General features: G+C 43.6%; 1 protein-coding gene across 1 annotated transcript in view; it reads left to right on the top strand.

Annotated features, from left to right (window-relative positions):
• Positions 1 to 19,531, top strand: part of Adam12 (ADAM metallopeptidase domain 12) — a 328,831-nt gene that overhangs the window by 257,007 nt on the left and 52,293 nt on the right. The window contains exons 10-11 of the mRNA XM_034485928.2: positions 110 to 194; positions 3,854 to 4,002. Of these exons, the coding sequence (XP_034341819.1) occupies positions 110 to 194; positions 3,854 to 4,002 (234 nt within the window). The remainder of the gene's footprint in view (positions 1 to 109; positions 195 to 3,853; positions 4,003 to 19,531) is intronic.

Genomic DNA, 19,531 nt, shown 5'->3' with positions numbered 1-19,531 from the left:
TGCATCATTGAACATTCTGTGGCAGGCCTGCCTAACAAGATTTGAAATGGCGGGAAATGTACCCGTAAATGTGTGAGATTAAAGGAAGTTCTTCCTTTTGTTTTTGTAGTGGGGTTTATTTCCAAGGAACCACCATCGGCATGGCACCCATCATGAGCATGTGCACTGCAGAACAGTCTGGAGGAGTTGTCATGGTAAGCCAAAGATGTCTGGGAGATATCTTCCCTGTCAAATGATTCTCCAAGGAAATCTACTCTTGTCAGACTTCTTGAGGCCAGCTCCTTCCCATTGATGCTTCCTAAATTTGCCTCTAACTTTTACTCTACCCATATTTATGATTTATTTTCCCACATGTGGGGGACAGTTTAGAAGACACAGATGGTCTTCAGGGAAGGCAGACATGGAAGAATGGCCCCTTCTGTGGGGAAATAGCTCAACTGGGACTATTGGTCAAAGTATCTGAACCCAGGAAAGTTTCTTGACGTTGGGATGGGCCAGGACATGGAGGTTGCCCTCTGTGTTCAGTTTGGGGGTGTTGGGGGGATAGACTGTGGTCTCACCAAATTTTGCCACTCAAGTAATTTTTTGATGGTTCTGCCCCTGCACCCAACAGTCAGAAGTTTGAGGTTTTTCACTACGTACCATTGCAAATGCTTTCCATACCTTCTGGCCAGAGCACAATTTGTCTTTATCATAACCTTATTCTTGGAAGGCAGAAGCCTGGGTTTATTGCTTTACAGGGCTAACTTTGTCATATACAGGGCTATATATGTTTGTAGAAGGAAGTACAACGAGAAGCATGTTTGAGATTTCTTATGCGTTTAATGGAAAGAACTTAGACTTGCTGCCGAACAGGGGGCCTCCCTCTCACTCTAACCCTTCTGAAAGTTCTAGAAAGGATTCTCATACCAGATTGTCCCTTAAGAATCTAGTGCCCAGCACTAGTACAGGCTCTCAGACAAGGAGTATCCTCGGAGCTTGTCCCTCTATATCTATTAAATAAATATACTCTTGACCTCCCAAGAAGCCATGACTCCCTACTCACCCTCCATACGGAGCTTCCTGAGTGTCGTAGTCAAGGGTGGAAACAGTTACATTCTGCTGAGTGTTATTTTCTCTGCATACTGCCTAATCTAATCTTTCTAGTGAGGATACATAAACATTTTCCTCCCGTCTGGGAGCAGTGGTAGGTAATTTATGCAAGCATGCACTGCGTGGGCAGGCTATGTGGAGGGCCTGCACCCACTCGCTGGCTGGCTGGCTTGAACCGGTTCCTCTCAGGTTTCCTTTGAACAGGGAAGCCCTGCCGGTGATCTCCACCATGGAAGTCACTGGAAACTTTGGTTTTTTTCTGGTGCCAGGTTAATTTCAAGTCAGATCACAGCTATGTTTTCATAGAACAGATTGTAAAGTTTTAAGAGGGAGTAATTTTCAGTTTCATGGTCCCATGGTTAGTCGCTACCGACTTCGCCACTTAAAACTGGTGCAAATACGTTTAGGAGCCAAAATGGAGTTCTTCATAAGCAAAGCAGGTCCTGTCCCTGCAAAGGCCTGAAGCATCCCATGTCCCACATGACAGGGTAAAGGACTTGTCAGCCTGTATCCCTTGCTCTGTTTTCATAAAAGTCATTACCAGGAGCCCCTCCTTAAAATCATGCAGAAGAAGAAAAAAAACTATTTTATTTTAAAGACGTGAAAAGAACATGAGAATAAATGCCACTTATGTGTCATGCCAGTAGAGTCAAGTCAAGCCCAAGGTCAATTATCAAGGGGGATAGAGCAATGGCTCGGCAGTGAGGAGCTCACAGTGCTGCTCTTCCAGAGGACATACATGGGCTTGGTTTTTAGTACCCAAGTCAGGCAGCTCCCAACTGACCTCCTGTAACTCCAGCTCCAAGGGACCCAATGCCCACTTCTGGGCTCCGTGGCCACGGCACTGCTGTAGGCAAACCCACACACAGACACAGGCACATACACACATAATTTAAAAATAAATAAAATTTTTAAAGAAATTGGTTTTACCAATTAGATGGCAGAGAATATCTTTACACACACTGTCTTTATCCCACAGAGGAAAACCAAATAGAATGGGAGTTACCTTCAGACAACAGCATTAACTTCTGTAGGATTCATGAGACAACAAAACCAATACCCTGTTCAGACCGAAAACATCAACACTAGTTTTCTGTTACTATGTCCTGAAGTTGGATTCATGTGTATTAGGTGCAACCATCACCATATCCAAGGACCCTCAGTATAGAGAAAGAAAGTGGTTAACAAGAAGGAGGGAACCTTTATAGAGCTAAAAACATGATTTCTAAAACCATTTTCCCATTTTTTCAAGATATGTCAACTATAAGTTTTAGTAATTTAAAGCCATGCCTTTGTACCTAACTAACCTAAAAAGAAAATGTTAATTTGGGCATAATATCAAACACACAAAAAGGTTTTTTTTTTCCCCTAATTGTAAGCAGTTATAAGGGATTTATCAGTAGTCCTTAAGACAGATTCTAAATTATCATCTATGCATGATGTAAAACAACTCAAAAAGTAAAGATAAAACTGATAACTCACTGGACATAGAGTCAGCAGTTGCGTATTCTCAAGGAACAAGTTCCTTGAATTTTTTTGCCAAACATGCTAACAAAACTTAGCCTTTCACATGTTACTGCAGCAATATTCTCCTCGATAATGCATGTTATTAAGAATTGACTTCCTGAAACGTAAAATCTGTAATACTTCTACAACAGGAAACTGTGAAATGTAAAGGTAGCCATTTACCAGGGATTTCATCTAGTCTAAGAACCGCTTCCTTTCCTGACCTGCTATTGTGTCCTAGACAATAGGCTAGTGACAGCCCTGCCCTAGATCTGTAGCCTCTGCCAGCTCTCACAGAGACACACCTTCACCCAGCGTCCTCAGGAAGACTGGAAAGAAGAGATTTTTTTTTTCTAAAACACAATACAATACTCTCTTTTGGACATGTTTTGGGAAACATGTTATCTCTTTCCTGGGTAACACAAACCAAAATTCAAGGAAGATATTCCTTTCCCCTCAAGGTATGAACACCCTTTCCAAAACTCCATTCACTGGCAGAATTTCTATAAATTGCATCAACTAATTAACCAATCTGAGATTAAGTTAAATAACTGTAATTTTAGTTGTGTTTAAATATCCACTTGAGCCAAGCTATCCAAGGAGAATATGAAGCTATTAAGCCAGAGATGGCCAGCAGTGCTTGCTGATGGCAAAAAGGTCAGTGTGAATCCGAGCAGCTCCATCAGAGAATCAGGGCTTCTTTCTCTATGTCCAAGGTCAATTTAAAGGGCCAGCAAGACTGAGACAGAACTCAATCGCAATCTTAATTCCATCAAGCTTCCAGTAAATTATGTTACACGATTGGCTGTTTCTGTAGGTTGACAAGAACTTTTCCCAGAGTCATCCCCTACCAGGCAGAAAGGAAGAAACAGGGTTAAGTCCAGCTGTTCAGGGTTGATTTGAAAGTGGCTTTCATTCCACATCCTCTTAATCAGGCAGCCTTTTTTTTTTTTTTTCTATCATTAGGAATAACTTTTTGCCTTTCTCAGTGGTGTTTTGCAGCAAAGAGATCAGCAAAAATCCTACTGTATAATAAGATGGCACTCAGAAGAAGAACCCCCAAATGGGCTTAATGAAATAGGCCAAATTACTTCCCATGGTCAAAGTTAATAGCAAGGCTCTATATTGGGTCTTTACGGGGGAATTGAGTTAAACCAAGTGTTAATGACGAACAAATGCCAAAGGGAGGGAAGATGGGCAAGAAAAGGCCAAGCAGATGTGAACTGTAAATCTCTGCTCTTGTATTTTCTTTGAGGACCATTCAGACAGCCCCCTTGGTGCCGCAGTGACCTTGGCACATGAGCTGGGCCACAACTTTGGAATGAACCATGACACACTCGAAAGGGGCTGCAGCTGCAGAATGGCTGCGGAGAAAGGAGGCTGCATCATGAACCCTTCCACAGGGTAAGTACCAGGCTCCAGTGGCCCAAGAGTTAGCTATACACATCGTGAATCATGCGCTGAGAAACATCTTAGCAAAAGAGGATGGTGGCCCCCCTGCCCGGTTGTCTGCCTGAAGAATCTGCAGAGGTTTCCTGGAAGAAATCCATGCACAAGTAGCAAGAATGGACTGTGTGCTCTTGGGGGTCACGGGCAGCCAGTTTCAATGGCATGTAGCACAAGAGCTGGCCTCTCCTCTGGGAAGCAATGGGGATGGATTCTGTTATTTAGAAATCACAAATTATCCCACAGTCTCAGCACATGTTTCTAATTTAAGCATAGTTTCAGCTGACATTGGCTAGAGGAGGCAGGCTTTTGAGGGTCTTGAGAATCCACCTTACAGAAATGAAGTGGCTTATGTGTCCTAGAGGGTATCCTTCTAGAGCATGCTGGGTATAAGGTGCCTTTCAACTCTGGTTGGGTGGAGATGAGTTACAGTATCATGTTGACAGACCACTGAACCCAACCTTTGGAACTTGAACAAAATGACTTTCTAGTCCCACTATTGAAGACATTGAGTGAGGTGGACACAGATGCCCCCTGGAGAGATTCAAGATACAGATGTCCTCTGACAACTCTGAGAGTCTGTCCCAAACTAGACAAATCAGTGGCAGACTGATTTAGGCAAGCTTAGAAAGAAGCAGCCCAATGCTATGTATGGTCTCTTGTCCCCTTATATTAAAACCCAAGACCCTGTAGACACTTCTGTCACGGAGCTTCTCCAGCCAAGCCTGCTGTATATGATTGTTGAATTTGTAGCAGTAGGAGCAAAAAGTACTGATGGAGTGACCTAACTGGGCTCTGAGAAGCCTTGCTATCAAGGAAACACCATCCTGTGACTCACCTATGAGCTTTAAAGTCCCAGAAAGAGGGGAGGATTGTTGAAGAATGTGGTCTTGCCTTTGCAAACAACATGGAGATGGGCTCCTTACCAGACAGTTTGTAGGACACCAATAAAGTCTGAGCTGAACTGCACAGCCCGTATTAAATCATAGCCACCTCACGTCAGCCACTGCTCAGGTGCTCGGCATCACAGCAAGTTACCACTGCTTCAAGTCACTCTCATTGGCACTCAAACTCTGCAGGGGCAACCTTTCCGTCCATGCTTCTGCCTTAAGCATGATTCAGTGGAGTCACAGAGGCCTTGTTTAGTGATGACAGGAACCAAGAACTTGACTGAAAGTGAGAATAGTTTAAAGCAACACTATCAGGGAGCTGTAGGCATGGCCCACCCTTGGCCCACAGGCTACACGCAACCTAAAATAGAGATGAGTTTGGCTCAACACAAAATCATACACCCAGTCAAAACATGATGAGATACTACGTTTGCAGTTTGATTTTTTTACAACTCAATAGTGCCGTTCTCAAGTGCAAACTTTACAGATGGCATCATGTCACAGTGTCAAAGGGTTAGATGTGCCTGCTAGAGGCTAATGAGTGTTGTTCTCTGAAGGGAAGGCTGGCCACCCTGACACATAATGACCTCTCTATACAAATCCAAACAGAGGGGAAGATCCAGCTGAAGAGTTAAGGAAAAAAGCCACTGCTTGGAGTTGGAGGTTGGTCTTAAGACCTATTTGTACCTTCTGCCTCACTATCCAAGAAGCCTAGATAGAGCCAGTTTCTCTGGGTAGCATGCCCCCAGTGGCTCAGAGTGGGACTGGCAGGAGTTGGCCTGCAGCAGGGTGATCTTTTGTCTCTTCTCATTTTTGATGCACTCATTCAAAGGACAAATCACATACTCTCTATGCTTCATCCCCCAGATCATCCCCCAGACACTAATACATCCACCCACACACTGCCAGAAAAGGTCCCCACTGGCCAACCAACTGTGTTGCCAGTTGACATTGCTAGTGCCTTTTAACTTTTGATAAGAGAAAATGGAAGAGGAGAGTCCAGAAAGAGCTCTCCAGGTTGGTTGAAGAAATCATATGTCATTCCAGTTCTGACCCACTTATGACCCAATTGTTCTCATGCCCACAGGCAGAGGAGCAAGCCCTGTGTCTTTCTGAGCCTTGCAAGCAAAATACCTAAGTCCATCTGTATGTCTTTTCTGCCTCCCAGACAGCCACCCACTTATCCTCTTGAATAGGAAGTACTGTTTGAGGAAGACCCTACAACCCTAAAGATTATAGACATCTGCAGGCGTGCTCTCCAGCACTCTTGGGGTTTTGTGTGAGGTCTTTCTTGCTGGCAGGTGTCCACAGCAGTGCTGAACAGTGCAGGCTGAATTACCCTAGAGCTATCTGAACACCTCAGGTAGAAATGACATTGTTAAGAGCTCAGCAAAACATTTTGAAGTCTTCCATACACACTAGGGTCTTGCTAATAGCCTTTCTTTGATTTATTCCTTATTAGCAATGTCAGAGTTTTCTCTTTTGCTGAGCTCGTGTTTTCTGTAAATCTTTGTCTATTTGATTCCCATTTATGATCCCACATCCCTGTCCAGAGAGTGGTGTTTTTAATTTTCTCAAATGGAGAGCAACTTCCTAAGCAAGTGGATGAAATAATCATAAAAGCCCATAGTGAGGGGGAGAGCCAAGGGGCCCAGACAATCCCCCATCATCCATCACCTATGGTGGAATTTCCCAGGCTGCTCTAGCATTATCTCATAGTGGTAGTTCCCCTGCCTCATGGGGTTTCTGGGAGAGGAGGGGGAGTGGGTTGAATGAGATCACGCGCCTCTGTAAATTATAAATCACTCTCCAAAGACAAAGGAGTATTAGTGTCATTTAGTTTACAGAGACAGCAAGCACAGAAGTTGGATCTTTTTCAAAATTCTCGCTGATCAGTAGGTAGGACTTCTGTTTACCGTGGCTGATTTTAAACTGACCAAACACCAGCCTTCCTCTTGACTTTTTCCTCCGTCCTGATGGACCCATGGGTGGCTAGTGTCAAAAAAATACTGGTTAATTGAAGTCTTATCCTGAAGGAGACCCAGAAAGAGAGATTAACATCATATTTTATAATGAGGGCTCAGAATCAAAAAGAAACAAAGGCCAGAAATGAACTAAGGGTATACCCTGTAGAGAACCTGGTTTTCCCTTAACACACTATTCCTGCATCCTAACTCTAAAATCATGGCCCAGCCCTCACCCCTGACAAATGGGACTGGTAGGCCTAACCAAATACAAGCATGGAGCAGAATCCTGTGCAGACCAGGGTGCCTGATTTCCTTGCACACAGCAGCACCGGCTAGAGGGGGTTTCCCTATGGCTTGTCTCATTAATTATCAGGAGCCCATGAGTGTGTGTATTTTATGTCTTGAGACTAAGCATTTAAGACCTGCCTTGGATACCACTCTTACATGTATATGGTGTCTAGAGGTTTGTGTGGGAGTTAAACTCAGCAGTGCACATCTATTAAGGAGCTCCTTGAAGTTCTTGGTCTTCCTAGGTTGAGTGGAATCGCCTTGAGCGTATTCATGGGAATTAGGATAAAAGAGTACTGAGAACATTTTTAGAATTAGCATGATAGTAAATATAACTTGCTACAGTGGGAAAAATTAAGATTTACATTCAAAAATAGAGTTGCTGGTTCATCTCATTTTTGCAGAAATTGTATTATTTTTGAGAAATTGTATTATATTGGGCACTTAGGCTGCCTGAGAGGAATGCACCAGAATAGGCCACACATTGTGCTCTTTGATGAATGTTGAGTATACACCCATAACAGGACAGACTCATATCTGTTTGGTTCCCATTATGATTCCACATTCCTGTCCTGAGAGTGGTGTTTTTAATTTTCTCAGATGGAGAGAACTTCCCAAGAAAGTGGGTGAATTAATCACAAAAGCCCCAAGTGATGGTGAAGCCGAGGGGGATTTCTTTCATTGTGGTAGAAACAGATGAGAAAACCAGCCAACAAGACTCCTGCAGGTTGGAGTCTCATAATTGGTCAAAGTGATGAGATAAGTGACTATTTAATGCTCAGTCATAAATGGGCCATGTATATCAGCCCCTCCGGGGCTCAGGGACACCAATGAGTAAACAGCAGAAAGAATTGAATGAGCAGGAGGAAGCTGGGGAATGGTAAAGAACGCAGATGTCTGGGCACGATATGGCTCTTTCCGTCTTGAATTCACAGTAGCTGTGATTTGCCTACACAGCATCTGCAGCATGTAGGATCCAGCAACATCCTGTACATGGAATGAGAAGAGGCTCGTAGGAACCCACCCCTCCATGAGGTTTTATCTAAGTAGTTAATGAGGTCAGTGTAGGAAGGAAAGGCATTTTTTACTAGGAATACATCTCCTGATAAGATATCCTTGATATAAACAAACCTGCCTTCACCCACTCACCCCATAAGCCACCCTAATGAAACTCACTAGTCACTAAATAACAACAACAACAACAACAACAACAACAAAGAAAACATGAAAATCCAAACAGGGCTACTTGGGACAAGGAAGGAAGAGTGGAAGTTCTAGGGGTAGAAGATGAAGGGAGTAAATATGATAAAACTATATAAACATATGAAAATGTCATAATGATTGGGGTAATGGTAGTACATGCTTTTAATATCAGCACTCAAGAGGCAGAGGAAAGAGGATCTCCCAGTTCAAGGCCAGCCTGATCTACATAGGGAGCTAGCTCCAGGACAGCCAGGCTGTTACACAGGAATCCTTACCTCCCTCTTCCCTCCCCTTCCCTCCCTCTTCCTTCTTTCTTCTCTCTCTCTCTGTCTCTCTGTCTCTGTCTCTGTCTCTGTCTCTGTCTCTCTCTCTCTCTCTCTCATACACACACAAAGGAAGGAAAAGAAAATGTCAGAAAAACATCATAATGAAACCTCTTATTATAATTAATATATGCTGGGGAGATAGCTTAGTCAAGTACTTGATGCACAAGCACTGGACCTGAGCTGGGGGTCACGAAACCCAGTTAAAAACCCGAGCATAAGACTAGAGACCTGTAATCCTATGCTTGGTGAGTTCAGGTCCCCAGCACCTTCTTACAAAGCTGAGCATAGAATCTGGTTCCTACAATCCTAGTGCCAGGGAGAGTCTGGGGATTTGTAACCTGCTAGTCTAGCCAATCAGCAAACCCAGGCTCAGTGGAAAGTACATTGGAGAATGTTTGAGGAAAGTACCCAGTGTCAACCTCTGCACCCCCATACATACATGTGTATGCACACTCATACATATATTCACTCACATTTCAGAGAACATTCATGGTAGTGGGGAGACAGGCAAAGGATCTGGAGGTGACAAGTTGAAAAAGGCAGAGTTCTGATAGAAGATTCTGTAGGTATGGGGTGAGGAGTGTCTCACTTCTAAGCATCTTATCTGCTCTGTCTAAGTAGACCTGGGTACCACAGCATCCATCAGTAGGTACTTACAAGTCCCTCTAAGACAGTGCTTCTCAACCTTCCTAATGCTATGACCCTTTAATACAGTTCTCATGGTGTAGTGCCCCTCAACCAAAAAATTATTTCGTTGCTACTTCACAATTGTAATTTTGCTAATATTATTGATCGTTAATGGAAATATCTGATATGCAGGTGATCTGGTGGGGGTTGTGACTCACAGATTGAGAACCACTGCTCTAAGAGGTAGAGAAATCTTCAAACTCAGTTGTGGTACTACATTTCAAATCTTCCCAAAAGTGACCAATAATTTAATTCCCTGTGCACAGGGAGGCAGAGTTGAAAGGGTGCCAGCTGAGAATGCAGAGGAGAGCAAAGGCCAGCATGAGAGCCTTTAAGAGATTGAGCAGAAGTGTCCTCTCCCTGAGCATTTCCAGCTCATCCCGAGCTACGGAATTTCTCTTTGAAGGATTTGCCTGGAAATGCATGTCAAGGGGATGCAATGGATAGTGGTTTCCTGTGAAAGCTCCCAGAGGCTGATAAGAAGTACCAGAGCCCAAGAGTCCTCAACATAGAATAGACGCCCCATCAAAACAGACCCCCTTCCGAATTCTGAGCAGCTGTGTAAGATCACGGAACACTCTGGACGTGGAGGGATTTGCAAAGATGGGACTGAAGGCACTGGTGTCTCTGAATCATCTCATTTGAGGATGACAGGGCTGTGGGGGCGGGTGGTTCTCAGTGAAAAGTTTTTATAAAATCTTCATTGTTTTTCCTCAAAGTGTTGGGATACATAATAGAAATCTTTTTCCAAGGGAAAGGGGAACAAAAAAAAAGGCTTTCCAAGGGAAGCCTTGGCAACAAAAGGAGGGCTCCAAGAAGATGAAATATGACTGGTCAAATCAATTCTATTACCCAGCCGGCATCCTTGAGTCAGCTCCATCCTGACTTTAGCTTAGGGGGAAATGGCCTGGAGAGAGGATAAGCACATTGGGAAGACCTCATTAGTGTATAGCATGCTCCTGTTTACTGTCTGGGTAAGTAGATATAGCTTACTGGAAACTAAAAAGCATTGTCTGCAGTTAGTGCAGACTTCAAATACTGTATGATATGGCCCAAGGCTTAGCAGAATGCCCTTTTCTCTCAGGCTGGACACTGTATAAGCATCTCAAGTATCCAGCCCAGGGGAGATGACACAGGAAGTGTGCCATCTACCTCCATGGATGGCACTCGTGCTGTCCTGGGTCAGGGATGAGGACACAGTATGTCCATTTTCGAACTAGAGGAACTGGCGCTCAGAAGTCTAACAAGCCACCAAGTTTCTGAATCATCCAAGCAGAAGCCCAGGGCTCTAAAGCTGATCCTAATATTTTTGCCACATGAAAGTAATCACATCCATATTTGGACTTTGTGTAAGGATGAAGTAAGTCCCTTCTCAGGACAAAGTATCACTATGTAACTTCTGAGAGGCAGAAGACAGCCCCGTTTGAAGATGGTTAGCTCTACAAAACTTCTTCAAGCTACATCACTACAGCAGATAATTCTTGTCTGTCATGGCTTCTTTAATTCAGTACTTTATTTAATAGACATTCCAGCTGGCCTTCTTTCTGACCCCATTCCCTCCCATGCATGAACCCCACATGGCTTCCTCCTCTTCCTAGAAAGTGGTACAAAGGCTTTTACATGAAAGCAAAGGTAACTTCTGGGCCTCTCTGCAACTCTGCTATCCAGAAGTAACCATGATATACTCCATGAGGTCAGACATTTGTTTTAGCCATTGCTTAGCACCTGAATAGACCTAGCATGTACTAGAACTACTATTTCCTAGATGACCGGATAGGTGCATTGATGCGTGGATTGGTGGGTCAGGGGTAAGTGCAGAGATATAAACTCATGCATAGATGGGTGGGTATGTGAGAAGGGTGGGAGTGGGTGTGTAGGAGTGGGGGTAGATGGGTGAGTGGATAGGTGGGTAGATGAATGGATAGATAGGGGATTGGAGTGATGGGGGAAAGATGGCTGGAGATTTGTGGCTGGTTGAGTGAATAGGAGAATGAATGGAGAATGAGTGAATAGTTAGATGAATGGATTGACAGGTTTGTGAATGGATGGATGGATGGATGGATGGGTGATGAATAGATGGGTGGGTGATGGATAGATAATGATTAAATATGTCAATGAATGGATAAGTGGCAATTACTGTACAATCATTTGTTTACTATTTTAATAACTAACACTTTAGAGGGAAAGTTGTATGCTATCATCATTTTATCAAATTTAGCACTTGTACAACCTCAGATTTCCTTTTCTGTGTGCACCATATCTTTATACAAAGGGATTACAATCATTTACAAGAACAAACTCAATATAATCAATAGAAAAACTTACAAACGAACTAAAGTAGGAGCTGAGTAAACACCCAGGATGAGAAGGCCAAGCCTGTTGCTATTCTGTATGCACGCCATGGAGATGGAGGAGATGAGAGAAATTTGCTTTGCAAATGTGGGGTTTTCCCAGTGGGGATTTTCCTGGAGGTATGCCAAAAAAACTATGTACAATCTAATAGTTCTAGGACTTTTGAACAAAACCCCTGTCACCCCCACTAGACCTCACTTCACTGCACAAAGAACTCTGGTGTTTTTCTCATGCTGCTTGTCATAGCCCTGAGAACACACTCTCAGCTCTCTCTGATGAATGAGAAAACCACAGGTCAGGAAGGACACAGGCCCAAGCTCCTGGCTCCAAGCCCAGTCTTTTGCCCTTCGCCAGGTGCCAGCGAGCTTTGGGGCCTTGAGCTCTCGGGACTTGAGAATGAAAAGAGAGTCTCTCACCATTCCTGAACTCCCTGGTGGGAACCCATGCAAGAAAGGACCAGTGGGACCAGGACAAAATGTGTGCTGATTTTTCCCATCAGAGTTCTGTTGCAACTGCTTTACCCAGCAGGTCTGATAAGAAGCATCTTTCTCCTGAGAAGCATGGTATGTGCAGGTGTGTCTTCGACAGCAGCAGAAAGGGGTCTGTTACATGAGGCATATAAATTGCCCCTCATTATGCACAGCACCTGTTCATATCCATCAGCACCCAGCCCTGGAGAGCCCCACAAGCAGCAGTCTTCCCATTTAACCAAATGTTAAGCTGTTCATATGACACAGAGCCTCTGCTGAACCAACAGAGAGCAGAGGTCCCTTCTGTCTGAACACTGTATTCCCTGCCATGGGGTCCTCAGTTTTCAGAACTTCACTTCTGGAGGGAACATCTACTCCATGTAGAAGTGAGAAGCTGACAGTGGCAGCATACAGAAGCCTCCTGCATACAACTCAACTCACCACAGCTCAGTGTCCCTCTATTCAAATTCCTAGGGAATTAGATCCCCACTTTAATTAGGTTCCAGTGAGGAGCATTGGTCAGAGCTCACATCTTTAGCTCCATGAACAATATTGTTCGGCAGATGGATTCCGTCTGTGCTCCAGGTGCTTTCTATTAACTACAGCCATGTCCTACCAAGATGAGGACATTCTGGAGCCTTTCACCCCAGCCTGCATCTTCCTTTGCCTTTGGTAGCCCATCTGGCAGGCCCACTGAGTCAGCATTTATTCTGGTGAAGTCACTGCTACTCTTGCAAGAATATAAAGATGCAGTTCCTATGATCTTCACTAAGGTCTAGTCCATCCTCTGAGTCTGTGCTCTTGGTGTTCAGCCCATATACCATTGGGTGACAGAATGGGCTGAACATGTCTCCCCATGACCTGGAGTGATCAGGCTGTCCTGTGGGAAGCTAATTCTAAAAAAAGTAGTTCACAATCAGGTTCAGATGTGTGCATGCTCACCCGCACTGGAACCCAGGTGCAAATGACCCTTGTTCTCCATCACACCAAAGACCTTCAGGCAAGTGCTTCAAGGTGCATTTTGGAATTGGAGAGGACCCCAGGACTCACCTTTATTTTTTTTTTTGGCTTCTAGAAGCCCCAAGGCACTCATGTGACAGCCACTTTCTACAAATGGTACCTCATGTTCCCACTCCCACCCAACTCCTTGTGCCAGGTCCTGTCTAAGAAGCCTCATGGCTTGTGCCTGGGATTGGAGGAAAGAAGATCCTGACAGTCCTCCCAGGTCTAAAGAATGAAGAAGATGGCAGGCTCTGTTCTAAAACCCTACATTCAGTCCCAGTTATGCATTTCTTCAGTCTCAGTAAGGCTCCTCACCTCTCTGAACTCCAGTTTCCTCAATTAAAAAGCCACAGTGATAAAATTTGACTCATGGGATATCAGGGGAGAAGGTTTATTAAGCAAATGGAGGATAATGTCAGCATTTCTAAGTCCCTTAAGTGTAAACCTTTAAGTTTACAAGGCGATCCTTTCAGACTGCTGGACGAAGGAAGGCAAGGCCAATTGCCCAGAGGTGCCAACATCACCAGCCAGCCCAGTCAAGGGTAGGCACATGAGTTCTATGCCTAGAGATGAAAAGGCTTTATGCAGAGGTACAGTTGCAAAAAAAAAAAAAAAAAAAAAAAAAGAAGGCTTTTCTGACAATGGCCTTGGGATCTGGGGTTTAAAAGCCTACTGAGGTAAACCCACCCCAGTTGTGACTTCTTGTACTATCTCACTGTGGGAGGACCTAACCTTGACCTGGGAAGAGAAGTTGGAGAGAATGCAAAGCTGGTTCTTCCATGGGGACAGCATAGGACAGGGTCCACATTTCAAAGGACTGAGCTGTTTCTTAAAAGTCTATCTTTGCATGTTATGTGAGTGTGGTCCATGGTGAACATGCCTGGAAAAAGACAGGACTTGAGGATCTTGCTCCTGGAAGATGAGGAAATGTGGGGAAAGCTGTAGGAAATTGAAAAGGGGAGGCTCGTACCTGCCTTCTAAACAGTGTGTTCTTGTACCTAGTCTGTGGTTGGCTGGCTGGTTGGCTGGCTGGCAGATTGGTTGGTTATGCTTCTGAGTTCTGTTTCTGTTTGCCTTTTAAAACCCAGAAGTCTTTTTGTTACCCAGTATGGAATAAATTGAGATAGTGTGTAACTCTTCCTCGTTTGGCTTTGCAGTTTTACAAGGCTGTATCCTGACCACAGTTATGATGAATTCTGTACCATCTCTGAATGTTTCTAAGCCCAAGAATGAGCAAGGCAATCAGAGACATCTTTCCCTAAGACGCCTTAGGGAAGATACTGTGAGATTACCCCTAAAACTTTGATGGATTTGGTTGAAGTTCTGTTGTCTTTATCCTTAGAGCAGGAGGTGATGGGCCCCACTTTTTAGATATAAAACTGAGGCTCAAGGTAGCGCTGACAGACAGGTACCCAGACATCCTCACCCTGGTTTTCTTCCCCCCAACCTGCTCCATGCCACACCTCCCAGAAGAACATACCAGATCTGCTGTGCTGTGGCTTCCATCTCAGTCTACAAATAAAAAGTCAGTGAAAAGCTTCCAGCATCCTATTTTCTAGGAGGTGTTGAGTAGCCCTTTATGATGATGTCATTTCTTCTCAGGGGACATGTGAGTTTGGAATTTGGTTGTAGTTATTGGGTTTTCTGGTCTGGGGTTTTGTGTTTGATATGTATAGTCTTCCATGAAGAAGACTATTTTTCCCATGCTTAGCATTCCTTAGTTGCCCACAGACAGAGAGACAGACAGAAAGAGAAACAGAGACACAAAGAGATGGAGAGACGCCATCTTTACTTGCCTGATTTCTTCAGTCCCTCAATGTTGTGTACCGCCATCTGAAGTCCTGTAGCTAGGAACCACAGATAAGAGAAAGCATGTGATATTTGTCTTTCTGGGCCTGGCTTGCTTCATCCAATATGGTCTTCTGTAGTTCCACCTATTCACCTGCAAAGTCCATGTTTTAAATAGTATCTTATAGTATCTGTGTACCACATTTTCACTATTCAGTTGTCAGCTGAAGGACATTTTGTTTGCTTCCATGCCCTAGCTCTTGTGAGTAGAGCATCAATGAATATGGCAGAGCAATTGTCTATAAGGTAGGACGTGGAGTCCTTTGAACGTATGACAAGGAGTGGTATAGCTGGCTCATATGGTAGATTTATTTTTAGCTTTTTGAGAGTTCTCCACACTGATTTCCAGAGTGGTTAAACACATTTGCAATCCCACCAAGAGTAAATGAGTCTCTCTTTCCCCACACACTCTTAAGCATTTATTGTTGGTTGTTTTATTGATCGTTACCATTCTGACTAGGGTGAGATGAAGTCTCTATGTTGTTTTGATTTGTAGTCCCCTAATTGTTAAGGACAATAAACATTCTTTGAGATCTTTCTTTTCTTTCTTTCTTTCTTTCTTTCTTTCTTTCTTTCTTTCTTTCTCTTTCTTTCTTTTGTTTTTGTTTTTGTTTTTGTTTTTGTTTTTGTTTTTGTTTTTTCGAGACAGGGTTTCTCTGTGTAGCCCCTGGCTGTCCTGGAACTCACTCTGTAGACCAGGCTGGCCTCGAACTCAGAAATCCACCTTCCTCTGCCTCCCAAGTGCTGGGATTAAAGGCGTGTGCCACCACCGCCCGGCTGAGATTGTTCTTTTCTTAAGAACTCCTTATTCAGATCTGTAGCCTAATTGTTTGAATGGGTTGGTGTTGGGGTGGGGAGGTTGAATCTTTGCTTTCTGAGGTCTTTATATGTTTCATATATTAATCTTCTGTCATATGTACATCTGACAAGATTCTCTCCCATGCTGTGGGCTTCCTCTTGATTGTTTCTTTGCTTTTGCAAAAGGTTTTTTTTTTTTTTTTTTTTTTTTAATTTTTTGAGGTCTCACTTACCAATCGTTGGCTTCAATTATTGGGCAAACAGAGTCCTCTGTCGTGTAGAGCACTATCTATGTTTTCTTCTAGCATTTTTTTTTCAGTCAATTTAAAGAGATGAACATGGATAGCTTCCCACCCACGTTTCCTCAAAGGTAGCTTTCTCCATCACACAGTTGTATGATATCTGAGCTATGCTCGTTCAGGGCCTGTGAAGGTCCCTTCCTGTTCCTTCAACACCTCTGTAGCTCTGAGCTTCAGAATGGACTGGGAGACTGGACCAAATAACCAGGGAAGCAACAAAGCCATAGGAAACTGTCAAACCTGCAGCTCCTGCATCCAGTCTCCTCTCAGAAGCTTGGCCTAGCCTAGAGGGCTCATTTTTACTGGAAAAGTAGTTGTCTCCTAAGGATTCCCAGAGAACTTTCATGAAGCAGATAACTCCAGACTTCTGTCAGGGTTGATACATTGGCTCAGGACAAGTCACCCCAAATTGACAGCCATGAAATGTACAATAGGCTTAAACAAGAAAAGGCCTTTCCGACTGCAGGTTTCTCAAAGTAAAAGTTGTCCCTAATCATGTTTTACTTGGCAGTTTGGGGACAGATAGACCGCTGGATATTAAGGCATGACTGCCTGTATAGTGAGACGCCCTAAGTGGCTTCCTCTTTTTTTTTTTTTTTTTTTTTTTTTTTTTAGTAGTAGGGTTTTATTTTCTTGCAAATCACCCTCCTTCCCACTTCATTCTCATTTTATGTCTAACCTCGCATTCAATGCAGTAAGTTTGCCCAAGTGTCCCTGGCAGTGAAATATTAGAGAAAAGGGTGAATGTGTCTAACAAGAGGTCATATCTGAGCAGGAACCACAGCAGAATGATGATGGTGCCTGAGATAAATTCTCTGCACAGAACTGAAAGCAGCTTGCTTTTCTGGGTCTCAGGTGCAATTATTTTAAAGTGTTCTTGTGCCCAGGGACGGGAGCATGGGAAATGGCTTCTTTTCTAAGTAATTCTCCACTTTTATTGCTTTGCCCAAATCTGCCATTGCTATACGTTAGTTCAATTAGCTGCTGACCTGGCATATTGGGGATAGTATATTAAATGTATTAAATGGCATACTGTGATGAGCTTGCCAAGGACTATGGAAGAAACAAACCTGTGTTCTTAAAATGTATGCCATGCATGGGCTGAGCAAGATCTTTGATGTCATGAAAAACCCTAGAGCCCAATTTGGTCTTCTCTTCATGGAAGCCCCAGGAAATAGGCTAGTGAGTAAGAAAGCAAAATTACAAGTGAGGAGAGAAAGGCAGAATTGGGATGCTTCCCTGTGAAGCAAGGGGAAGGCAGCATCCTCCTGTCCACAATACTGCCTTGCCTAATTTGTGTGCAAGCAGTTCTGTTCTGTTTTGTTTTTGAGACAGGGTCTCTCCATGGAGCCTTGGCTGGCATGGAACTTACTGTGTAGACCAGGCTGGCCTTGAACTCACAGAGATTCACCTGCTTCTGCCTCCCAAATGTACTTAACCACACCAATGTTACTGTAGTTGTTAGGAATGAATGAACACATTCCTACTTTGGGTTTGTCTTAAAGAGACAGGCAGAAGCTTAGGGAATTTTGAGTTTATGCCCAAAACCAAGTTTAAGTTTTCCAAATACTGCACAGTGCTTCTCAGAAAATGACACCAGAATGGTATCTGATCAAGGCACTTAAAAGGTGCACTCCAAGGAGCCTGCACAGTGTTTCAGAGACGACGCAAATAGGTGGGGATTGTTCCATCGGTATCCTTACAACATGGATCTTAGGTAAAGTGTTCTCAAGCTTGAACTGACATCTCTTGGCCCATCTAGTGATAACCAGATGTAGTGCCATCTTATCATGGGATAATCTTTGAGCCATAGAAAGGGATGTTGGACTAATGCATGCTACAATATAGATGAACCTTGAAGCACTATGCTACAGGAAAAAAACCAGCCACACAAGGGGACATAGTGTGCAGTTCATCCTCCATGAGGCAAACAGAAGTGACTAATTAATAGGCCCCGGTTTGATTCTCATTTGTTTGTTTGTTTCTTTCTTTCTTTCTTTCTTTTTCTTTTGTTTTTTTTTTTTTTTTCAAGACAGGGTTTCTCTGTGTAGCCCTGGCTATCCCAGAACTCACTCTGTAGACCAGGTTGGCCTCAAACTCAGAAATCTGCCTGCCTCTGCTTCCCACGTGCTGGGGTTAAAGGCATGTGCCACCACTGCCTGGCCTCATTTGTTTTTCTGTTGCTGGTATTAAACACTCTTGACCAAAAACAATTGGGGAAAAGGAAGTTTGTTTTATTTCATGCTTGCAGATAACAGTCCATCATTTGAGTGAAGTCAAGGCAGGAACCACAAAGGAACACTAATTACTGACTCCTGATCAGCCACCTTTCTCATAAAGCTCGGGTCTACCTGCCTAGGGATGGTGCTGCCCACAGTGGGCTGAGACTTCCCATGTGAATCATTAATCAAGATAATCTCTCACAAACATGGTCATAGGCCAGTGTAATCTTAAAAGGTAAATTTATATCTTGTGCATTTTGTATCAAATAAGCAACTCTCTTGGAAGCACACAGGTGCTGGAGTTCTCCCTGTGTCCCTCCCACTCTGTGAATCTGTACAGGGCCTTGGAATCTGCATTCCTATTAAGGTATTGACACTTCTGCTTCTAGACCACACTTTGAGAGCCACTGGTCTAGGCATGTGCTAGGGTGTAGGCAGGTTGGTCCCCAGCACCTAGGTTTGGGCATCATGTACATGCTGATCACTTGCTACATTTCAGCTGTTCATCACAGGTAATTCAATTCTGACTTAAGTAATGAAGAAAATAGGGTAGTTTTTAATCAGTGAACTTGGAATCAAAACACTTATTCAAACCCAATATCTGTCAGCCCCTGAGTAGATTTGCAAATGGGAATCATACTCTCCCAGGATTGTTTTGAATGAACAATTAGACCAAAATCTAACTCAGTGACCAGTCTTAGGAATTTATAGTCTTGTAGTACTAATCCATAACAGGAAAAAAAAAAAAACAAATAATTAAACTGTCATCCCCACACATGTGGCACAAATAACTGTGTACCTGAGGGCCTGACAATTCTAGGACCATTTCCTGGGAATCCTACAGGACTCAGAGAAATAGTTTGAAAGACACATGAGGAGGCATTGGGCAGTCAGATGGGAAAGGAGTTGGCAAGGACTAATCCTGGGGACAATAGGTAGTACTCAGAACCTATCTGAATCCTCTTGGGACCCTCCATAGCTTAGAGTATAATGGAGTCTTAAAAACTACTTCTCAAATGGGTGAACAAGTAACAGGGAGTTTTGATGATAACATTCATATCCACTGAGCCCCTTCATCATAAAAAACACTAGGGGAGCAGACTAGGAGGCAGAGTGATGCACTTTGTTTTACTGA

The sequence above is a fragment of the Arvicanthis niloticus genome, chromosome 1, assembly GCF_011762505.2.
Source record: "Arvicanthis niloticus isolate mArvNil1 chromosome 1, mArvNil1.pat.X, whole genome shotgun sequence".
NCBI classification, from domain to species: domain Eukaryota; kingdom Metazoa; phylum Chordata; class Mammalia; order Rodentia; family Muridae; genus Arvicanthis; species Arvicanthis niloticus.
Note: the sequence above shows the minus strand (reverse complement) of the source record. Positions and strands in the feature narration are given on the sequence as shown.